Below are 20619 nucleotides of genomic sequence, written 5' to 3'. Positions count from 1 at the left end.
GGACATATTTCTGACAGGAAATCCTTTCCCAACAGAGCCCAGCACTCACGACAGTCCTGCTCATCAGAGTCATCTTCACAGTCATTGTCCCCATCGCACACCCAGGAGCGGCGGATGCACTTGCCATTGTCGCAGTGGAAGTCCAGAGGGGAGCAGGTGGGCAGCACTGGGTTCAAGAGAATGCAAACGTGGGTCAGGTGGGCAGGTAGGACCAGGCTCCACTGTCCGCACTCCTGCCCCTGCCCCAAGAGACTGCAGCCGAGAGAAAAGCAGGGTTGTGGTTCTAACTTGGTTGGAAGAGTGTGGCCTAACAGGCCTGAAGCCCTGGGTTTGATCACCAGTACCTCATGAAGCTAGGGGTGGAGGTGAACACATCCAATTCCAACACTTGGGAGGTAGAGCCAGAGGATCAGAAGCTCAAGGTCACTCTCAGCTACAGATCAACTGTGAGGTCAGCCTGAGCTTTCCCCCTCCTTTCCTCTTATTAAAGGACGACTGACACTCCGGGTTCCACTTCTAGAAGTCATTAGTCATGAGGATCAAGTCGTCTGCCCTACCTGAGCAGCATCTGACCATACAAGGGGGCAATTGCAGTCAGCTCACATGAGGATCAAGTCGTCTGCCCTACCTGAGCAGCATCTGACCATACAAGGGGGTAATTGCAGTCAGCTCACAGAGGGCTTTTGAGATAAAGTGCTACATGAAAGGGAAGCTTTTATTATTATCATCACAATTAGCTAAGCTGGTTAGGGTTAATGAGGTCCAGGCTGTAGCTTCATTCCCATTAGACTAATTAGTGGCCATCAGACATAGATGCTATGGGCCAGACATGTACCCCTAAATCCAGACAACTGGCTTAATAGTGAGATTTATATATATCCAAAACAGGACCCCTGGCCCACTGTCTGTCTGTGACTATGCAGGGGGGAAGGCAAACTGAAATAGAATGCAAGGCTTTTTCCCCCAGTGTGGAGAGAGGGTTGAATCTAGAACCTCACACACGCAAGGCATGTGGCTCCACCACTGGACCACAGCCTCAGCCAGTCCTTTATGTGTGTGTGGTACATACACGCTTATTAAGGTGGATGTGTGCCAACATCAGGGGGCCTCTTCAATAGCTCTCTACCTTATTTTTAAAGTTTATTATCATTGTGAGAAGAGGGCTTAGGAGCCACAGTGCTCATGGAGAGATCAGAGAATCATTTTCTAGAGCTGGTTTTTTTCTGTCCACCATATGAGTCTTGGGAACCAAACCAAGTCATCAGGCGTGGTGGCAAGCACCCCTACCTGCTAGGCAGTCTCACCATTCCCCCCAAATATAAAACTTCTTACAAAGCCTATCTTGTTTAATATTTGTAACTATATAGAATACTAAAATAAGAAGCAAGAAAATAATCTGCATCTATGTATACCACATAAAAATTTAAATGTATTCATGCAGCATACATACAGAACTCACAAATATAAGGAGAGCTATTTAAAGACTGTCTGTGGTTTTAAGGGTATTTTCTTTTACACCTTTTTCAATTTTTTTTTGTTTTTTTTTTTGTTTTTTTGTTTTTTTGAGACAGGGTTTCTATATATAGCCCTGGCTGTCCTGGAACTCACTTTGTAGACCAGGCTGGCCTTAAATTCTGGCCTGCGTCTGCCTCCTGAGTACTAGGATTAAAGGCATGCGCCACAATGCCTGGCCCTTTATCAATTTTTCTTTCTTTCTTTTTTTTTTTTTTTCGAGACAGGGTTTCTCTGTGGTTTTGGAGCCTGTCCTGGAACTAGCTCTTGTAGACCAGGCTGGTCTCGAACTCACAGAGATCCGCCTGCCTCTGCCTCCCAAGTGCTGGGATTAAAGGCATGCACCACCACCGCCCGGCTCCTTTATCAATTTTTCAGAGTGTGTTTTGCTGGGATTAGAGGCATGAGTCATCCACCGGAAATACAAGCAGTTACAGTGTGCATGTGAAGGCCTCCAGTCTCTCTCCACACCTGTCAGCCCTGCAAGAGCCCAGCTCCCCATCTTCCACCACCTCTACCAGCCCTGGGAGGCTACTTACTACATCCATCCTCATCGCTGTGATCCCCACAGTCATTGTCTCCGTCACACTGCCACTGGGCGGGGATGCAGGTACACTCGCCGAGAGCACTCACTGCACATGTGAAGTGGCTTCGACCACAAGCACACTCCAGGCTGCTGGCGAGGCCTGGGCAGGGAGAGGAAGCAGAGGGCGTCAACTCCTGTCCTCCTTCGTCCAGGGGCTTTGTCACTCAGAGTCGCAGGGACAATGCAAGCAAGATGTGAGGACAATGTAATTGTGCTTTCCTTCCTCTGCCAGGGCAGACATGGTTCCAAAAACACCTTGAGACTTTGGGTTCATAATCAGCCCAGTTCTTTACACATCTCTGAAGGCCAGGAGACAAAGTCACCATGGGGTGCTGTGCTTAGACGGGGAGCAAAGGACAGGAGGATCTACTAAGAGCTCTACAGGCTTTCTTCCAAAACCGTTTGAGAAATGGACACATCTGCCCCCATCTTGAACCCCAAGCACTGAGGGCAAGTGATAAGAATGACATCAGAACACTGGAGCCTCTTCATGGAGAGGTAAGAAGAAGTTTGGGAGCTTTTGAGGAGGGTGACAAGCTCAAGCCACCTCAGGACAGAGTAGCTGGCCCAGTTAGTGCCTTCCAGGTCTGTGAGACAGACCACAGCCTGGAGGAAGGCTGTTGGACGCAGCAGCACCTCCCCCAACCTCCACAGCATGCAGCTGGGCTTCGCTGCTGAGCATCAAACTATCTGCCTGGCCAAGTCCCATGACTGGCTGCTGTGCCCTCTCCCCAGAGTACCCAGCAGGATGCCCTGGGATGGCGTGTGAATGGCCAGCTGGAACAAAGGGTTCTTCCAGGGTCACTCTCCCTCCTCAAGACTATTCATCTACGCCGCTGGGCTGCTGCAGCTGGAAGGAGGGCTGCCTTGTTGCTCATCCCTTTTCTAGCTCTTTCTGTCCCTCCCATTAGCTGGGTCCTGCCTTCAGGCTGGCCTGGAACAGGGAAGGAATCAGCTTTACATTGCCACTCTTGTCTCCTTACTGGTCAGCTCTCCAAAGGAGTGAGGTTGGCAGATCTTCCTAATGTGCAATGGATGGATGAACACACGGATGGCCAATCGGCCTTTGACATGTATAAGCCTCTAGAGCTATAGGCAAAATGAATATTTCTGGAGTGAGGGACTGCAAACTCCTACCAGGTTCTCAACGGAGGCCTGGCCTTCCCTTGACTGTCTACTGTAAGGAGATAACTATCCCAGGAAAATCCTGCAGAAGACAAGTAGAGTCCTTCTAGGAGGGCTACCAGCTTTGCATACCTCATGGGCAGGCCTCACTAGAGCCCAACACCCCTTTCTACAAATGCAGACCAGAGGGTTCTTCCCCTGAGAAACTCAGAAGATCCAATTGCCCAGGGCTCTAACCTGCTCCTTTCCATTCCTAGAAAACTGAGGAGTAAGGGCATTGCTCACCAAGACCTTAGCAATATTGGCTCAGCACAGTCTAAACACTCCTTTAGGGAACCCTGGCTAGATTCAGCAGCATGGAATATCCCATGCAAGGTTATCCCTGACACACAACTCCCCTTCATGGAAAAGCTGCAGGGAGAAAATAAGGCTTAATTGGTAGGTTTCAATAGCAGTAGAGGAGTAGATTTGTCCTTCAGTAGACTAGTGGTCCTCCAGGTAGCTGGTGAAAAGAAGCCAGGGGTGCAGTAAATATCCCAATAGTACACAGGATGCTCACTGTCCCCATTAACTGGCCCACAAGTCAAGAGAGGTAGAGAGGGGCTGGAGAGATGGTTCAGAGGTTAAGAGCATTGCCTGCTCTACCAAAGGTCCTGAGTTCAATTCCCAGCAACCACATGGTGGCTCACAACCACCTGTAATGGGGTCTGGTGCCCTCTTCTGGCCTGCAGGCATAGACACAGACAGAATATTGTATACATAATAAATAAAAATTTTTTAAAAAAGAGGTAGAGAAATATTGTTAGTACCATACACAAGCAACAGAGATAGACCTGGAGGGAGATCCAGACAGAAGGAGAGATAGGAAGAAAGACCTATGGAAGGACACAAAGGAAAAAAGATTTGGAGCAAACAGACCCTGGAATCCACCAATCAGGTGCATGACATTGTGCAATTTGCCCTCCCCTCCTTAAGTAGTACTGGTATCAGACACACTAAGCCACATCCCAGATCTCTTTTTATTTTTTATTTTGATACAAGGTTCAGGGTTTCACTAAGTTGCTGGCCTGGAATTTACGCTGTAGGTCAGGCAGGCCTTAAACTTGAAAGCCTTTTGCTTTGGCATCCCAGGTAGCTGGGATCAACAGGCTGAACTGCCAGACTTCGCTTAGTGTATTAATATGTTACAGAAGAATAAAATAAAAGTAAAATGAATTTTAAGTCATGGCACACTGAAAATGATCATTAAGTAGACTTGGGGAGATGGAGGTATGCAGATGGGGATCACATTTTCCCAGAAGGCCTTGATTTGGGAATTGTTGAATACCAGGAATGGAAGAACAAGATGAGCAGTTTCCTGGAAATCATACAAGGGAGACAAATACAGAGGCATGAAGAGATGACTCAGCAGTCAAAAACACTGGCTGCCCTTCTACAAGTCTGGGTTCGATTCCCAGCACATGGCTCACGGCCATCTACGGCCCTAGTTCCAGGGAACTGATACTCCTCATGACCTTGGGCACTACACACAGGGTGCACAGACATACCTGCGGACAAAATATTCATACACATAAAATGAAAATAAATATTTTTAAAAAGAGAGAATACGAAAGCAAAGAAGAGCCATCAACCTTTTCCCCAGCCCCCACATTTGTTAAGTGATAGCACAGGTTCTGATGTCCTGGTGCAGACCGCAGGAACATGGTCTTCCATCAGTCAGCCATCAGGTAGCTAAAGACAGCACACTGCCTGCACGTCAGAGAAATGGCTGGACTCAGGCAGACTTGGGCATTCATACAGGAAGCAGACACATTATATTCCAAAAGACAGACTTTTGGACACCACTTCCCCTGGGGAATCCCCAGAGATGGAATTCTGTCTTTTTACTCAAGTCTTGGCCATGATCATAAAGGGCAGCCTTTAACCCTTAAGAATGGAGAGCAAAGAAAGGAAACAAATGGCTGGAGGTGGAAACTGCAGTTCTGCTGGCTCCCAGGGCCTTAGGCAATAGCCCTTCCGTTATCTGCGCTCTGTCCCAGGTGTTCATGATCTTTAATAAAGCCAGTATTCTTGGGATCCGTGTTAAAGATGCTCATGGAATCTTCCTCTTCCTCTTCTTCTTCCTCTTCCTCTTTTTCTTCTTCCTCTTCTTCTTTGACAGTGTCTTACTATGTAGCTCTGATTGACGTGGAACTTTTTGTGTAGACCAGACTGGCCTCATACTCAGAGATCAGCCTGCCTCTGCCTCATAGATACTGGTATTAAAGGAATGAATCTCCACATCTGGCTTCAGAGAATCTTTTTGTGAGGTTAACCAAAATCTTCCCATTTACATCTCAGCCCTCTCAACCTAGCTATCTTAGCATTTCCCAGTGCTTTCTTAGGAAGGGGAAAGGCAACCACACACCGTCCAGTCAGACCTTCGTAACATCGTAGACAGCAGAGATTCCACATTTTTGAGAAGTTAGTTAATCAAAAGTCTGTTTGCTCATCCATAAACTAGGGGTGAAAGCAATTCTATACCAAGAAGTTTGGAAATGGTTCTCTCCTGCCTCTGCTTCCCAAATTCTGGGATTACAGGTGTGGGATGACTATGTGTAGTGTATGAGGTACTGAGGATTGAACATGCTTTGCACATGCTTGCAAGCAGTCTACCAGCTGAACTGCATCCCCAGCTCCTCATGCCTCCTTTTCTTTGGAGGGACAGGGTTGAGCCCAGGGCTTCGTGAGTCCACACCTACGGCTGAGTCACACCTCTTAGGCTACTCTTTCTGTGCGATGTCAAAGCCTTTTCCTGTTCACTCGCATGAAGATGAGGCTACAAACCTTATTTAACGAGAATAAGTTATTTGAAAGTCTATAACTACATCCAGACTGAGGGGCAACTTGACTGATTTCAGCTCCTGAGGCGGCACACTTCAGGGGACATTCTTGTTGCAAACAAAACAGAAAATGCTGAAAGGCAGGGCAATGAGGAACCGCATGGAAATGGAACCAATAAGCCCCATCTACCCAGAGTCTGGAGAGAACTCTACAGACCAGCGTTAGGAGAGTACAGTTTGCCTGGCAAATATCAATAGTGGTAGCAGTCACCATCATCATCATCATCATCATGATCATCATCATCATGATCATCATCATCATGATCATCATCACAGGGCTAAGCAGTAAGCAGTAGGTGGGTCCAGAAGTAAGCTTTTCTTTTTTCTTTTTTTTAAATTTATTTATTTATTAAAGATTTCTGCCTCCTCCCCGCCACCAGAAGTAAGCTTTTCTAATGCTGCCCTACCTGGACATATTTGACCCAGGCTGAGCTGGAAGTCCCTGTGTGTCCCTTTGTGTTGCTCACTTACTAGACCTAAGTCTCTGGGTTGTTGAAATTGTGTGCCAGACAGCTCTAATCATATTCACAGTGCATGTTCAGCGCTGGATGCATTGGATGAGCACTACAAGTTTGTTAAACGAATGAGCTATGCAGGCCTGAGTCTTGTCACGCCGGAGTCAAAGCAGGAGCCAATCCTCTATCCAACCAGTACTCAGGAAAAGATGTTTCTCTTTCCTCAGGCAGCTTCCTGGTTCTAGTGAGGTGAAGCTCTCTCCCTCACTGTATTCTCAGACTGTGCATCTGACTCATTTCTGTCTTACGGACAGCCTTACTTGGCCAATTCCTTCATGACCCTCTCAAAAGGGACACGCGAGATACATGATCACGGGTTTCAGAAAGTTCAGGCATCTTCCTTCCTTTTTTCTTTCCTTCTTTCCTTCTTCCCTCTCTTTCTCCTTTTTTATACTTTAAAAAGTAGAAAAAAATTCTTTTTAAAAATATTTATTTATTGGGGCTGGAAAGAAGGCTCAGCAGTTAAGAGCACTGGTTGCTCTTCCAAAGGACCTGGTTCAATTCCCAGCACCCACATGGCAGCTCACAACTGTCTATAACTCCATCTCCACGGACTCTGACACCCCCACACAGACATTCATAAAGACAAAAAACAAAACAAAAACCCAATACATATGAAATGAAAATAAATAAATAAATCCATTTTATTTATTTATTTAGTGTGCACGTGTGTGTGTGTGTGTGTGTGCGCGCGCGCACATGCATCCTGCTTGAACTCTGAGGAGGACAGAAGAGGGCGCTGACTCTTCTAGAACTAGAGTTACTAACAGTTGTGAGCTGCCATATGGGTGCTGGGAATTGAACCTAGGTCTTCCTCAAAAACAGTTAATGCTCTTAATCTCTGAGTCATGTCTCCAGCCCCAGAAAATACATTTTTAATAATCAGCACCCAAAGTTATGAGGCAGAAATATACAATGTTAAGATCATGGAAACAATACTTCCCAGAATACAAATACTGTTCCTTCTGGTTCCTGAGCAGTTCATTTATTTATATCTTAGGTTTCCATCAGGAAAAACAACAAAAGAACTCCTACCACATACACATGTTTTAAAAAAATACTTAATTTCTGAGAGGTACTTGGCATAACGCCTTCTACATACTATGCACCTTTTTATTTTTGTCTTTGAGATAGGGTCTTGAACTCATGATCCTCCTGCCTCATTCTTCCAAATGCTAGGGTTATAGGTGTACACCACCACACTCTGGTGTGACCTGATAGATCTGTAAGCTGAGGGATACTGGTCAGTGGTAGAGTGAACACCTAGTACACTCAAGGCTCTGGGTTTAATCCACAAATAAATAATCAAAACAAGCCAGATGCAGTGGCATGCACTTGTAACCACGGCTACTCAGGAAGCAGAGGCAGCAAGATCCCATGAGTCCAGGGTGCCGGGGCAAGGCTGGACAAAATAGAGAGATCCTGCTGCCTAAAATTAAACATAAGGGAGGATGAGGGGATGACTCAGTGGTCAAGCACTAGTCTGGCCCCAGCACTCACAGAAAAGCCTGGTATGGGGTTATGCATTTTAAGTGCTAAGAGGACAGAGTGAGTTTAATCCCAAGGATATACATAGTGGCAGGAGAGCGCCAACTTCAAGTTGTCTTCTAGCTTCCACACACAATGCTCTGGTGTACACACACAAAATGCTCTGGTATACACACACACATACACACACACACTGCTCTGGTGTACACACACACAATACTCTGGTGTACACACACACAATGCTCTAGTGTACACACACACAATGCTTGTTTTTTAAAAAAATTCAAAGAGGTGTAAATTTTCCAACCTGGATCTTTTTTTTTTTTTTTTTTTTTTGGCTTTTCGAGACAGGGTTTCTCTGTGGCTATGGAGCCTGTCCTGGAACTAGCTCTGTAGACCAGACTGGTCTCGAACTCACAGAGATCCGCCTGCCTCTGCCTCCCGAGTACTGGGATTAAAGGCGTGCGCCACCATCACCCGGCTTCCCAACCTGGATCTTTCAGGAGAACTGAGATTTAAAATATTCTGTTCTGGGGACTGGAGTGGTGCAGTGTTTAAGAGCAATGGCTGTTCTTCCAGAGGACAGAGCTGCATTCTCAGCTCCCGCATGGTGCTTAACAACCTCGTACTTCAGTTTTAGGGGATCTGATACCTACTTCTGGCCTCCTCAGACACCTGTAATCATGTGGTCCACAGACCAATCAATACACATCAAGCTAATTTTCAAATTAGCTCAAATCCTGATGCAGTTACTCAATGACAGCAAACCATTCTAAGCCTCAGTTTCCCATCTATAAAACATGTTGGTGTTCTGGAACCTCCTGCTCACTCCAGCTTGATTCAGAAAGCCCCACTCCTCTCTCTCCAATCCCGGCCCTCTCAGAGAATCTCCAACAAAGGCACCAAAAAGCCCAGTTCTGCCGGGCGATGGTGGCGCACGCCTTTAATCCCAGCACTCGGGAGGCAGAGGCAGGCGGATCTCTGTGAGTTCGAGACCAGCCTGGTCTACAGAGCGAGTTCCAGGACAGGCTCCAAAGCCACAGAGAAACCCTGTCTCAAAAAAACAAAACAAAAAAAAAAAAAAAAAAAAAACAAAAAGCCCAGTTCTATATTCTTGGTGACTGCAGCAGCTCCTCCCCTGAAGTCGCCAGTAGCCCAAGAGGCAGCCGAAAGTGGTCAACTTTTGATCATACTTGCACACAAACCCAGCTGTGGATGGCGCGTCTCACCCCTCACTACAGGCTGCATAAACTCCCTGCTTTACTTCAGCCACATGCCTACCCCTTCCCAGGCTCTGGGGCTGGCGGGGCACACCCACAAGTTGCTTTGCTCAAATATATCTATCTGTTCTTTTGCTTTTTCAATTGGACTTGATCTGCCTTACTGCATGGGCAGAGGAACTGTTCTGGGGAAGCCTCACCCCAATCCCTGGCATCCATGTACTCAAAGAGTCTGGGATGTTCTGCTGGAAGTTCCACCCTAAGCTCCTCCCCCATCTCTCTCTAAACCATTCCCATAGGGTATTTAAACTGCCCCCCCCTCAGAGACAGGCGATCTTCTAGTCTTCCTTTCCCATCTCCTCTCTGGGCAGCTGGAAAACTAACCAAGAGTGTTGTATCCATTAAACCTGAACCTTTTCTAAATCGGTTTGATTTGATCTGATTTGGATACTGTGTCAGTGGAGAGGCTTATTGGGGTGCCGAAACTTTTCAGAAACCTATTATCAGATTACAAAAAACCTACTAGTTCGTAGCAACACCTCCCTCCTAAGAACATCAGCAACGCGGCACAATGCTCAAAACGAACCACATAGAGTACATTTGTATTTCTTAGACCACGTGACCCAGTTTGTAGCACAAAAATAGTCAGGAGAGAAAAGTAGAAGCTCCCCTTTGAAAAGAACCATTGAAAACAGTGGTTCTCAACTTGGGGGTCTCAACTTCTTGGGGAACTCAAACAACCCTTTCACTGGGGTTGTCTAAGACCATTGGAAGTACCAGATATTTACATTACAGTTCATAACAGTAGCAAAGTTACAGTTATGAATTAGCAACTAAAATAATCCTATGGTTGGGGTTGAGGAACTGTATTAAAGAGTTGCAGCTTTAGGAAGGCTGAGAACCACCGATTTAAAGTCTTTCAGTTTTCTGTTTCTCTGAACCTCAAGGAGAAACGCCTTGCTTAAACTACCTGGAGTGGGAAAACAGAATGAAGAGAGCCTCTTCCCTCCCTATTTTGGCTAAGCCCGGCATCTCCATTTGTTTCTAAAATGCTGCAGTCAAACCAACAGATTTCTCTTATCTTCACCCATGTCCACAAGATGGTAGCAGCTGCGTTCCAAAGGCTGGGGCCATGGGAAGGGAACATACATCACCCCCAGCCCCCCGCTCCCCCACCCCAGGGCCTGCCCTCTGCAGGTCTGACAGGAAGTGGAGGCACTGAGTGGTGATCCCCGGAGACACTGACAACCTCAGAAGGTGCTTTACTCCACGTGCTAATCAGGTGTCTCTCTTAATACCTTATTTTATACCTGCCTGGCCTTTCACCCAGAAATTGGGAGATGATCCCTCCCAGTCCCCCAAAAGGCACTGCCTTGAGCCTGGAGCTCCCTGACTGCAGAAAATCTCCGGTGATAAATTATGTAGCAGCACCTTTGTGTGGCTGCCTATCAGCCAGACCGGAGGTTTGCCCCAGTCTTTTGTTTCCAGCTTGGCTGGAAGCTCTGATCCTTAGCTCTGCACAGAGGTGAGTGGGAGCTCCCATAAGCCAAGTCAGGGCTTGCTGTGAGTCCTAGCCAGGCTTTCTCCAGCTGGGGCTCAGGAAGCACCCCTCCCTCCTCAATCTCACCTGAATGGTGGTGAGCAGGTGTCAGAAATAGTTGAGAGACCATCAGCTCAATTGCAGGACCCAAATGGGTGCCTAAGTGCACTGAAAGAATGAAGTCTGCAAGGATGGGCAGAAGAAGTGGTGCCCAAGGGCACCTGGGATCTTTGCTTCTTGCTAAATGAAAGGCACAACAGAAACTACAAGTCCAGGAAGCTAAAAGAATCAGCTTTTCTTGCTGGCTGCTCTGGGTTACAACTTTCTGCAGTCCCAGAAACATCACAACCCCGGCACCAACTTAAAAGGAAGAAACAAAGAGACAACAGGGATCAAACTTTGTGGTGGAGAAGCTGAAGGTTGGGGGTGAGTCTGGGGCTGTAGATGCACATCAGTTTCTTACACACTGCCAGGACTCCTGATAGAAGACTGTCCGGGAAGAAAGCATGCTCCCAACAGCCCAGCCCCCAAACTGGGGCAATGACTACCTCTAAGAGTTCTGGGGCCTGACTCCTTCCTCAGGCCAGTGCGAGGGACAGGTTGGAATTCCAAACTGTACCAACTACAAGAGATCTCGGGCAACCCCTCTCACCCTGGGTCACAGCAATCTTAGGGTGAGAAGTTGTAGGGCTTACTTCTGACCCCTCAATTGGGATGTTCCCGAAGAAGTTCCTCTCTCTCAAGAGCAGGAGCCCGGTAATAAAGCTCTTTTCTGGAAGTGAGGAAGAAGGGAATGACGCTTTGGTTTCACTAGGTTTTCAAGAAGGAAAATGAAAGAACAAGTTGTTTCATAGAGAAAAAAAAAGAGGGCGGTTGAGGGAAACCAACTGAAATGAATGAAGGACCAAGTCTCCTTTATCATATGAGACACTGCAATGTAACTTATCTGGCTCCCACATTCCAAATCCCAGAACCATCTCTGATCCATTTAAGTAATCTTACTAACAAACAGTTGGCATTTATCTAGGCCTATAGCTGCATAGCAGTTGTCAGGCTCCGGGCTGGATAATCGGAACATTCTATCATCTCTTAATTTTTACAGCATGAAATTTTCATGGGTGAAAAGATATTACTACTACTGTCTCCCACTCTAACTTTATTTGCAGATAAGAGCCCCAAAGTTCAAGAAGAGCCAGTGTTTTTGCATAGATTCACCAAAAAGTATCAAAGCCAGGTGTCAAACCTGCCCGCCTGTGCTTTCTCAAATGCTGAGTGAGGTATGTTGTGGTCAGACTCTGACGCGCATGTTCACTGAATGGATGACCAGATGCCTACGTGGAATGCTCAGCCCGAACAGCTCTTGAGTGCACTGAGAGTGAGCCTGGCCACACTAGCTCTGGGCTTCAGGAGGGCAACAAGTGTAGGTAGTCGTCAGTGCTATTTTTAGAGCCACACTCAGATTCCACCAACTAAACCTCAGCACTGAGTCTTTCTCGGGATACTGACTCTCATCAGGCTAAGGAGAGAAAGACATTCACTGTTGGAGAGAAGATGGCCACCAGGATACAGCCTAGAACTCACATGTCCCATGTCCAGGCATCTGTGACAAAACATGGCTACACTATACAAAGGATGTAGAGATAGTGGCTAGCAACAGGCTAACAGACCCAGCTGACCAAAGACACAGAACTTGCCTATAAATTTGAGATATGTCCAGTAATAAGACAAGATACATTTTTAGTCTCCGAAATCATTCTGTTCTCATTCAAGAACACCCCCAGCCACATATTGGTTATCTCTTTAAAAAGCAGCAGTATCCCATCATCCTTCACCCTAGGGGCCAAGACTAGCAGTTAGTCTGTAGAGAGCTTATGTAAAGAGCGGCAGAGCATCCTGTCCTCTGTGACCTCCTGTGTTCTCTGCTGGTCCAGAGGATGAGCACGCACAGCGTGCCTGTGTCAGACATGGCCTGACTTAGCTCCCTTGCACCTGTTGTTCTTAATACCAGGTGCCAGTTGCAAAGATGTCATCTGATATTCAACAGGGGACAGAAGAGGAAATCCAGAATCAGTGACAAGCCAAGCATCTTGCACAAGTCTAAGAGATCAAGGGCAAGGTCACTCAAGTGCCATGACAACCATGGTCATGACAACAACCACAGGCTAGATTATCCAGAACTCATCCTCAGAGACTTTTCTGAAATCTACCTAAGCACTCCTGGGCAGAACTGCCAGGGTTCACTTACCGAGAGAAGACTTCCAAGGTGGTTTGCACACTCCACTCATAATTCACAGTATGAAAATACCCGTGGCTATTACTAGCCATTAAGTTTCCTTCCAAAAATCTTAAAATTTAAAAACAAGAGCATTTGCTGTTGTTAGCTTTAGTTTTTGAGACAGAGTCTCAAGAAGCCCCAAGCTAGCCTTGAACTCACAAGGTGGCTGAGGATGACCTTGAACTGCTAATTCTCTTGCTTCTACCTACCACGTATAGGCTTTTTGTACTATGAGAAAAGGGTCTTGTTCCGTAGTCTGGGATGACCTCCAACTATGTAGCCCAGACTGGCCTCACCCTCGCTTCAATCCTCTTGCCTCGGTCTCCCAGCTGCTAGCATTAGAGATAAGTCACCATGCCTAATTTTTCCTCCTTTTTATTTTTATGTGTGTGGGTAGGGTTTTGCCTTGCATATATGTCTGTGCACCACATGTGTGAAGTACTCAAAGAGGCCAGAAGAGGGTGTCAGATTCCCTGGAACTGAAGTTACAGAACAGTCTTGAGCTGCCAAGTAGGTGGTGGGGATGAAACCCAGCTCCTCCGAAGAGCGGCCAGTGCTCTTAACCACTGAGCCGTCTCCCCAGCCACATCCTTCTAAATTTTGAAGAATGGATTGTGGATCGTGATCTATGCCAATAACCAAACAGAGAGGCTCTAGAAACCCTCCACCCCCAAGGACTAATAGAATATAAATAAGCATTTCGGTCTGGTGTTGAATTCACTTCTAGCTGAGGTTGTCTACGTAAGCAAAGCTTTTCAGAAGCACCTCTTTAGCGGGCCTGGTCTTATTGCTAGGGATCCTAGTGGGATTTAGGGGTGGGGTGACGGTTGCAGACTCACGAATCTGTTTTCTATGGGTCTCCAAGTCCTGCTCAGTGTTAGGCCCTGCAAAGTGCCATTTTTTCTACCTCTGCCTACTCCGTGTGCACAGGAAGTCTCTCAACTTAGAAGTTTCTATTAAACTTTTTCATTTAAAAATGAACCTAAACAAGCCACCAAGAACCCTCTAATGCTTTTTCTGTAAAGCTTTAAGAGTCTCCGATTCTCTGCCCCGTTCTCACCCCCCATCCTCCAGGCAGATGTAAAGTTCGCAGCTGTGACAGCAGCTCCGGAGCAGTGGATTCCTCTTGGCCAGACTCAGTCCGGAACCTCCCAGCTCCCCCTTCCCTGGGGCAGAAGGCGACAATCTCCTCTTTGGCTTTGTTGGTATCCGTTTTAGCCCCCACGCTACCCCCCTTTTCCTAGTGCCTAGCTATTTCCCCTTGATCTTTTTCAAAACTTCCTCCAGGGGGCCGGGAGGAAAGTTCCATCCCCTTCCCTTGCAGCCCAAAGGGGGAAACCCCCCCAAAATCATAGCTGTCCCTTTAAGGGGCCCATGTGGTGGGAAGAACAGTTACATTCCTACCCCAGTAGGGCTGCTGTCCCAACACGCCAAAGAGGCTACAAATAACCTTCGAGGAGAGAGTCCGGGAGGGGGAGAGCGAGCCGTGAAGAGGAACGTGGGTCGGCCAGGCTACCACTCCTCAGAGAGAAAAAACTCCGTCGGCGCTAGACACCACATGGAAAAAGTCATTGAAAACCCACGCGTAGTTTAAATAACAGACACCAAAACTCTGTTTTGGATTCGGGAGCTAAAACAATCTTTAAAACAAGTGCCCAGACAGCTCCACACCCTGCCAGGCAAGTTCCGAAATCTGCACTTTCCACACGAGCTCCTCCAAGTGAAAGAAAGAACCCGGGCACCGCCAGGGTCTGCAGACCGCTCTGACTGAACCCCACCCCCTCGTCCAGCAGCCGAGAGAATCGAAAGAACTGGATCTCCCCCCACGTGGAAAAGACGGCGGGTGAATATGGTTGGAGTTCCAAGATCGATCTTTGATCTTTGGGCACAAACTCAGAGGCAGCTGCTAAATCACAGGGTGCACCCTATCTATGTTCCCAAGCGGCTGTAGAGAGGCAGATTCCACTGGAGTCCTAAGTAGACACAACAGTTGCGTCCGGGCACCGAACACGTTATTAATAAAGAGCAGATGAAGCAGCAGTGCCGCTGCCGTTCGCCCAACTCCCCCGAGGCCAAGGCCCCAATGCATGGGCCAGGAAGCTGCCTTTGGAAGTTCCCTAAGAACGCGCCCCCCACCCCGCCCTCTACCCAGGCCAGGACGGATCTGCCGGAGCCTTCCAGTAGTTTCTTCCCAAATTTCCTCCCCAACCTCTTTTCCATTGCTGTTCCCCACCCCTCCCTTGGGAAGGATCCGGGGCAGGAAGCTGATTGGCCGCAGCTAGGAGAGGGAACCCAAAACTCCACTTAGGGGAGATGCTGCAAGCAAATATGACCAAAGACCCTAGGAGATAGATAACCTGGTATGGAGTCCGAGGAACCGCTCCTCAAGTCCATGAATCCTGGATGCTCAAATAACTCAGATTCTGCTGGGCCCCTCTCTGCAATCCACCCGGGATCCCACAGACGCTGGAAGGAGGACTATTTACAATTTATGGGTTTAGCGACCATCCTCCCCGCCTCCCTTTCTTTGCACACATTCATTCGCACGCACCAGGGACACGGAAACCCTGCCTTAACCTGAAAGGGAACCAGCACCTAGCTCTTTAAAGAGCAAAGAAGGAAGCCGAGCGAGCGTCTCGGATCGTAAGCCACTCGGCCCAGACCACAGCCGGGACGAGTCCCTCCACCACTGTCCCCTCTCGTGCTTGAAGAGCTGCCGGAGCTCCTCAAGCTTGCTTTCCTCCGCGTGCTCTGCCAGGGTTACTGCTTGAAGTGAGCTCGAGGTTGGGATCTCAGGCCCCAGCCTGCGCCGTTCCGCTCCCGGAGGGCGAGTCCTGCAGGGCCAGACTCAGGGACAAACTTTCGCGGTGGCCCGGTCGGCGCGGGCGCAGCGACGCAGCTTACCGTGTGTGCAGAGCAGGGCGCCAAGCAGCAGCGCGCCCCACCACCGCCTCATGGTGCTGCGGCCGCCGCCGGAGCTCCCTGCCGGCCCGGGGGTCCCGTGGGCTCCAACGGGAAGCCCGGGCTGAGAGAATAAGCTGAGGGTCCCCCCGGGGTGGAAAATGTCCCGGGTCCAGCGCGGCCGGCTCGCCCTGCAAGTCGCCCTCCCGGCCGCTGCCTTCTCCAGTGCTGCCGAAGCCGAAGCCGCCCAGCCAGGGGACCCAGAGGGGGTGTCCCGAGCCCGACCGCCCCGCCCCCCGCGCCTCTGCCCCCGCCACCACCGCCGCGCCTGGTCCCGCCCCCGACTCAGGCCCTGCCCCTTCCCGCCCTCTGCCCTCGCCCCCCGGTTCCCGGACCCCACCCGCTAGTGCCTCCTTCACTAGCACCGGCTCCTACTCAAGCCGCCCCAACATTCCTAGCCTTCCGGAGAGGGCCCCTTATCTGTCCCCATTACTGCTACTCAAATGTCCCCAGCTTAAAAAGAAAATTATCCTAGTGGCAACTCTCTGCCCGGGTTCATTCTAGTTCTACACCAGGGAGGAGCACCCGTGCTGAACCAAGTTGCCTGGGCTTGACCCCGACCCCCTACCAGCCCAAACTCCAGACTTTATTGTAACGTCTCAAAATATGCAAGGCTTCTGAGTGCTTAAATCTCTCGACCTTTATTGACATAAAGCAAGGGGCATCAGGGGCCCTGCCCTGCTACGTCTTAACTAGCGTTCTCACTGTCAGAATTCCTTTTCTGAAGTTTTTCTTCTTGCACCCCAGCCCCTCCCCCGGTCTAGGCAATGTTGTTCTAGGGCTAAATAATTCGGCGACCTCCCCCTTTCATTTACTCGTTTCCTGAGGTGAGGTTGTCTGGGTCCTGTTGCCCCAGTTCAGACGTCCAGATTTGGCCCAGACACACTCAGTTCCTCCTCACTGTCTGTAAATCAGCGGTTGCTAGCCTCTTCACCATCTTTGACTTTCTGATCCTGGCCAGGAAGGGGAGGGGATGGGATAAGGAAATAAATCCGTGCTAGGAGTTGCACCCCCGCAAGACCTCCGCCTTCCTTCAGCTTCCGTCTGGAGGGCCTTCCAGCAATATGAAACGTTTGGATTACTAAATAAATTTGTAAACTATTCCCGATGTTATCACTGTGGCCTAGCCCTCTCCCCCATGTATACCAGTAGTTAGTTTTGCCGCCTCTCATGTTCCCAAGTTGTTTTGTTGCTTTATGCCTACACCTCCAACTTTCTTAGGGCCTGAGATATCACTTTCTCTCCAAATTGATAAGCCAGCGTCATCTGATTTTCAATCATCTTAGCCTGGATTTAGCTGAGAGGGAAGTAATTTGGTATAGTGCAAAGTGGATATTAGGCATTTTCTCCAAATGAATAGGTTGACATTTTATTCTTGCTTGTTTTCCATTTTCCAAGGCTTTCACTTTAAATTGCTGTCTTTGACCAAAGCTAACATTAAGCATACTTAGTGAAAGCTACAATAACAGAAAAATGTGATATTAACTCTTTCTTAGTCCGTACTTTATGCTGTGTCTCACACCACCCACCCCTGAAATTTTTGCCTAGTTGCAATTTAGTTGAATTTAGCATCACCATGGTAACTTATGTCTAGATAATTTTGGCTGTGTAATTCTTCTTGGAGACTGAAGATGGCAGTAGAATCAGATAAGGTTTCTGTGGGAAAGAAGGTGGGTCTGTCGGGCTTGCTGTCACCAGTCACTTTAGCCCAATGTGAAAGGAGAGAAAAGTGAAGGGTGAGGCGATTCCTCAGCCTGCCCCTACCTTCCTAAGTTTTTGGTTGTCTCGGGATTTCAAAACACTCTGCCTAGGAAGACTCGCTGTTTAAACACGATGAGAAAGACCTTGTGATTTTGGAGATGATACTTTGTTCCAAATGGCAACTAGGGACATGTGGTATAACGAATACATTTGTCCCAAAAAAATCCAGAACAGACGTTCCCCATACTTTTAATGTCAGGAGATTAAGAACTTATAAACAATTTCCACTCTGATGCAAAGGACAGGTCCCTTTCCAGAGGAAAGATTTGTGTTGTTTTTCTGGGATTGGCAATGAAGTGGGGGACTGGCTGTCTCACTCACTGAGAGAGACTGCATTTTCAACGAGCATCCCAAGTCCTGCAGCATGCTTCAGCACAGCACCATTCTTGGCCGCTGTGAGTCACTGGGACAATCAATGGGTAAAAGCTAACTTCATGCAGTTCCTGCCTGGGTCACCCCTTAGAGTGAGTTAAATCTTAGCTGTCAGAAACTGTTCTTATGCCAGAGGGAGTAAGCCGTATTTATTTTTACCAGGCCTCTCAGACTTTCTTGTTTGGAGTGAGAGACCCTGAAAAGCACGCCAGAATGAGCTGTTTGTCTTCCTTTTACAGTCCTGTGGGACAAGCACATACAACATTTGTAGGGAACTGCCAATTCCCGAGGGGTCTCCGAGGCCTTGGTTTCCTCAGAAACACCACCCCCTTTCCTTCATCCTTCTAGGACAATCCAGCGAACTGAATTTCTAAGATCACAACATTGCTTTTCATCCCACCATCACTAATGACCTTTTCAAAGGAAATACAGGGGGTACTACAGAAACAAGCCAGAAACGGGCACGATTTTGATACAGTTGTGGCGGTAGGATTCCTGTAACCCGGGCATTGTTTTGCAGTTTAATTTCTAAGTACAATTCTTCTAAAAGTGATAAAGGCCTGGTACTTCGCATTTTAAGACATTTGATCAGGAGAGACTTTGCAGGCTTGGGGTAGTATCTGCTGGCATTTTTTGTTTTTTTTTTTTTTTGGTTTTTCGAGACAGGGTTTCTCTGTGGTTTTGGAGCCTGTCCTGGAACTAGCCCTTGTAGATCAGGCTGGTCTCGAACTCACAGAGATCCGCCTGCCTCTGCCTCCCGAGTGCTGGGATTAAAGGCGTGCGCCACCACCGCCCGGCTTCTGCTGGCATTTTTTAAAGTGGGCACCATTGATATATGGTGGGTTGGGTTAGGTGAAGCCAAGTTGCTGGTGAGCATCCTATAATAAACAGGACACTCTCCAACATGAACGAATTACCAGTCCAACTAGTAAGTAATGCTGAGCTTGAGAAACTACTTTATTCCATTTTTTAAAAAAAAATGTCTGAAAGCCAGTCAGTGCCAGTGCATGCCTTTAATCCCAGCACTTGGGAGGCAGAGGCAGGCGGATCTCTGTGAGTTCGAGGCCAGCCTGCTCTACAAGAGCTAGTTCCAGGGCAAGCTCCAAAACTACATAAAAACCCTGCCTTGAAAAAACAAAAAAAGTAAAAAAAAAATGTCTGATCATGTTTTGTCTTTGTGAGGATGTAGGATCCTCTGGAACTGCAGTTACAGACAGTTGTGAGCTGCCATGTGGTTGCTGGAAATTGAACCTGGGTTCTCCGGAAAGGCAGCCAGTGCACTTAACCACTGAGCTATCTTTCTAGCACAGAGAAACTACTTTTAAAAATTGAGAATAGCAGTGTTCAAATGAGCCCCGTCATCTTTGCGAGCTCACTAACTTGTTAAAAGCAATCCAAATGGAGGGGGAAAGTCCTTAAAATTCTCCAAGGGCACTGGCTTACGCTTGTAATTTTAGCACTTGGGAAGCTGATCCAAGAGGGCTGAAGTAAACTCATGGCTGATCTGTGTTCCATAGTGAATTCCTAGGCCAGCCTGCATTACAGTGTAAAATCCTGTCTCAAAAAAAAAGCAGAAAGATACAAAAAAGGGAAAAAAAGAGCCCTTGACTCAAAACACAAGCAAACAAAACAACAATAACAATAACAACAAAAAAGAACAGAAAGATAAAGAAAAAATAATTACAAGAGAAAGCAAGAAAGACACAATTAAAAGATCTAAGAGCCTGGTCCTACAACTCTGTACATAAGCCCGTTTCTAGTAGCCAGTCATTTAGTGATCCATTAAAAGTCATTTACGCCAGGTACTGTGCAAACAGCTGTGAACAAATACATTGGGATTTCTGGAATTTGTAATTTAATGGCCCCAAAGGGCTGTACATTTGCAATAAAAGAATGATCTTGTAAATGAACTTAAAGTTAGATAATAAAGGGATCAAAGGAAAATGTGGGGCTCTATGAGAGGGGAGACCTAGCTTAGACTGGAAGTTTAAGGAAGGCCCGTTAGAAGTATTGACACTTAAGAGTTCTCAGACAGCTGAGTACGTAGCTCAGTGCAGAGCACTTGTCTCCCACACACGGGACACTGGGTTAGATCACAACAACAAAGAGAAAAAGGAAAAAAAAGAAAAGTCATCAGACTAAGAGTAGCTGGGATGGTCTACCAGGGCAGAGGGGACAGTATATGCAAAGGCCTTGAACCAGGGAAGAACCCATAGCCTTTATGAAAGTTATCACAGGCTTCAGAACGGTTAAGCGGCTCAGCGGTTAAGAACACTGGCTGTTCTTCTGAAGGGCTTAGGCTTAGGTTCAGTTCCTAGCACCTACACTGCAGCTCGTAGCCATCTACAGCTTCAGTCCTAGGGGATCCAATGCCCTCTGGCT

At 47.7% G+C, this 20619-nt stretch overlaps 1 protein-coding gene across 4 annotated transcripts in view; it reads right to left on the bottom strand.

Moving 5' to 3' along the window:
* The window catches only part of Lrp4 (LDL receptor related protein 4), a 52062-nt gene extending 35800 nt beyond the window's left edge, over window positions 1-16262 (bottom strand). For all 4 annotated transcript variants that reach the window (XR_005972993.1, XM_041637637.1, XM_041637638.1 and 1 more), the window contains exons 1-3: window positions 16048-16262; window positions 2052-2198; window positions 50-166 (exon numbers count right to left, since the gene is read on the bottom strand). Coding sequence is in view for 3 of the 4 variants with exons in the window: in XM_041637637.1 (XP_041493571.1) it covers window positions 50-166; window positions 2052-2198; window positions 16048-16099 (316 nt within the window). In the remaining variant the exon portion in view is untranslated. The remainder of the gene's footprint in view (window positions 1-49; window positions 167-2051; window positions 2199-16047) is intronic.
* Window positions 16263-20619: the final 4357 nt, after the last annotated feature.

Source organism: Microtus oregoni, unplaced genomic scaffold (genome assembly GCF_018167655.1).
Source record: "Microtus oregoni isolate MIOR12 unplaced genomic scaffold, Mior012 000053F_ref0000044, whole genome shotgun sequence".
In the NCBI taxonomy this organism is placed as follows: domain Eukaryota; kingdom Metazoa; phylum Chordata; class Mammalia; order Rodentia; family Cricetidae; genus Microtus; species Microtus oregoni.
This window is presented reverse-complemented; position numbering and strand designations above follow the sequence as displayed.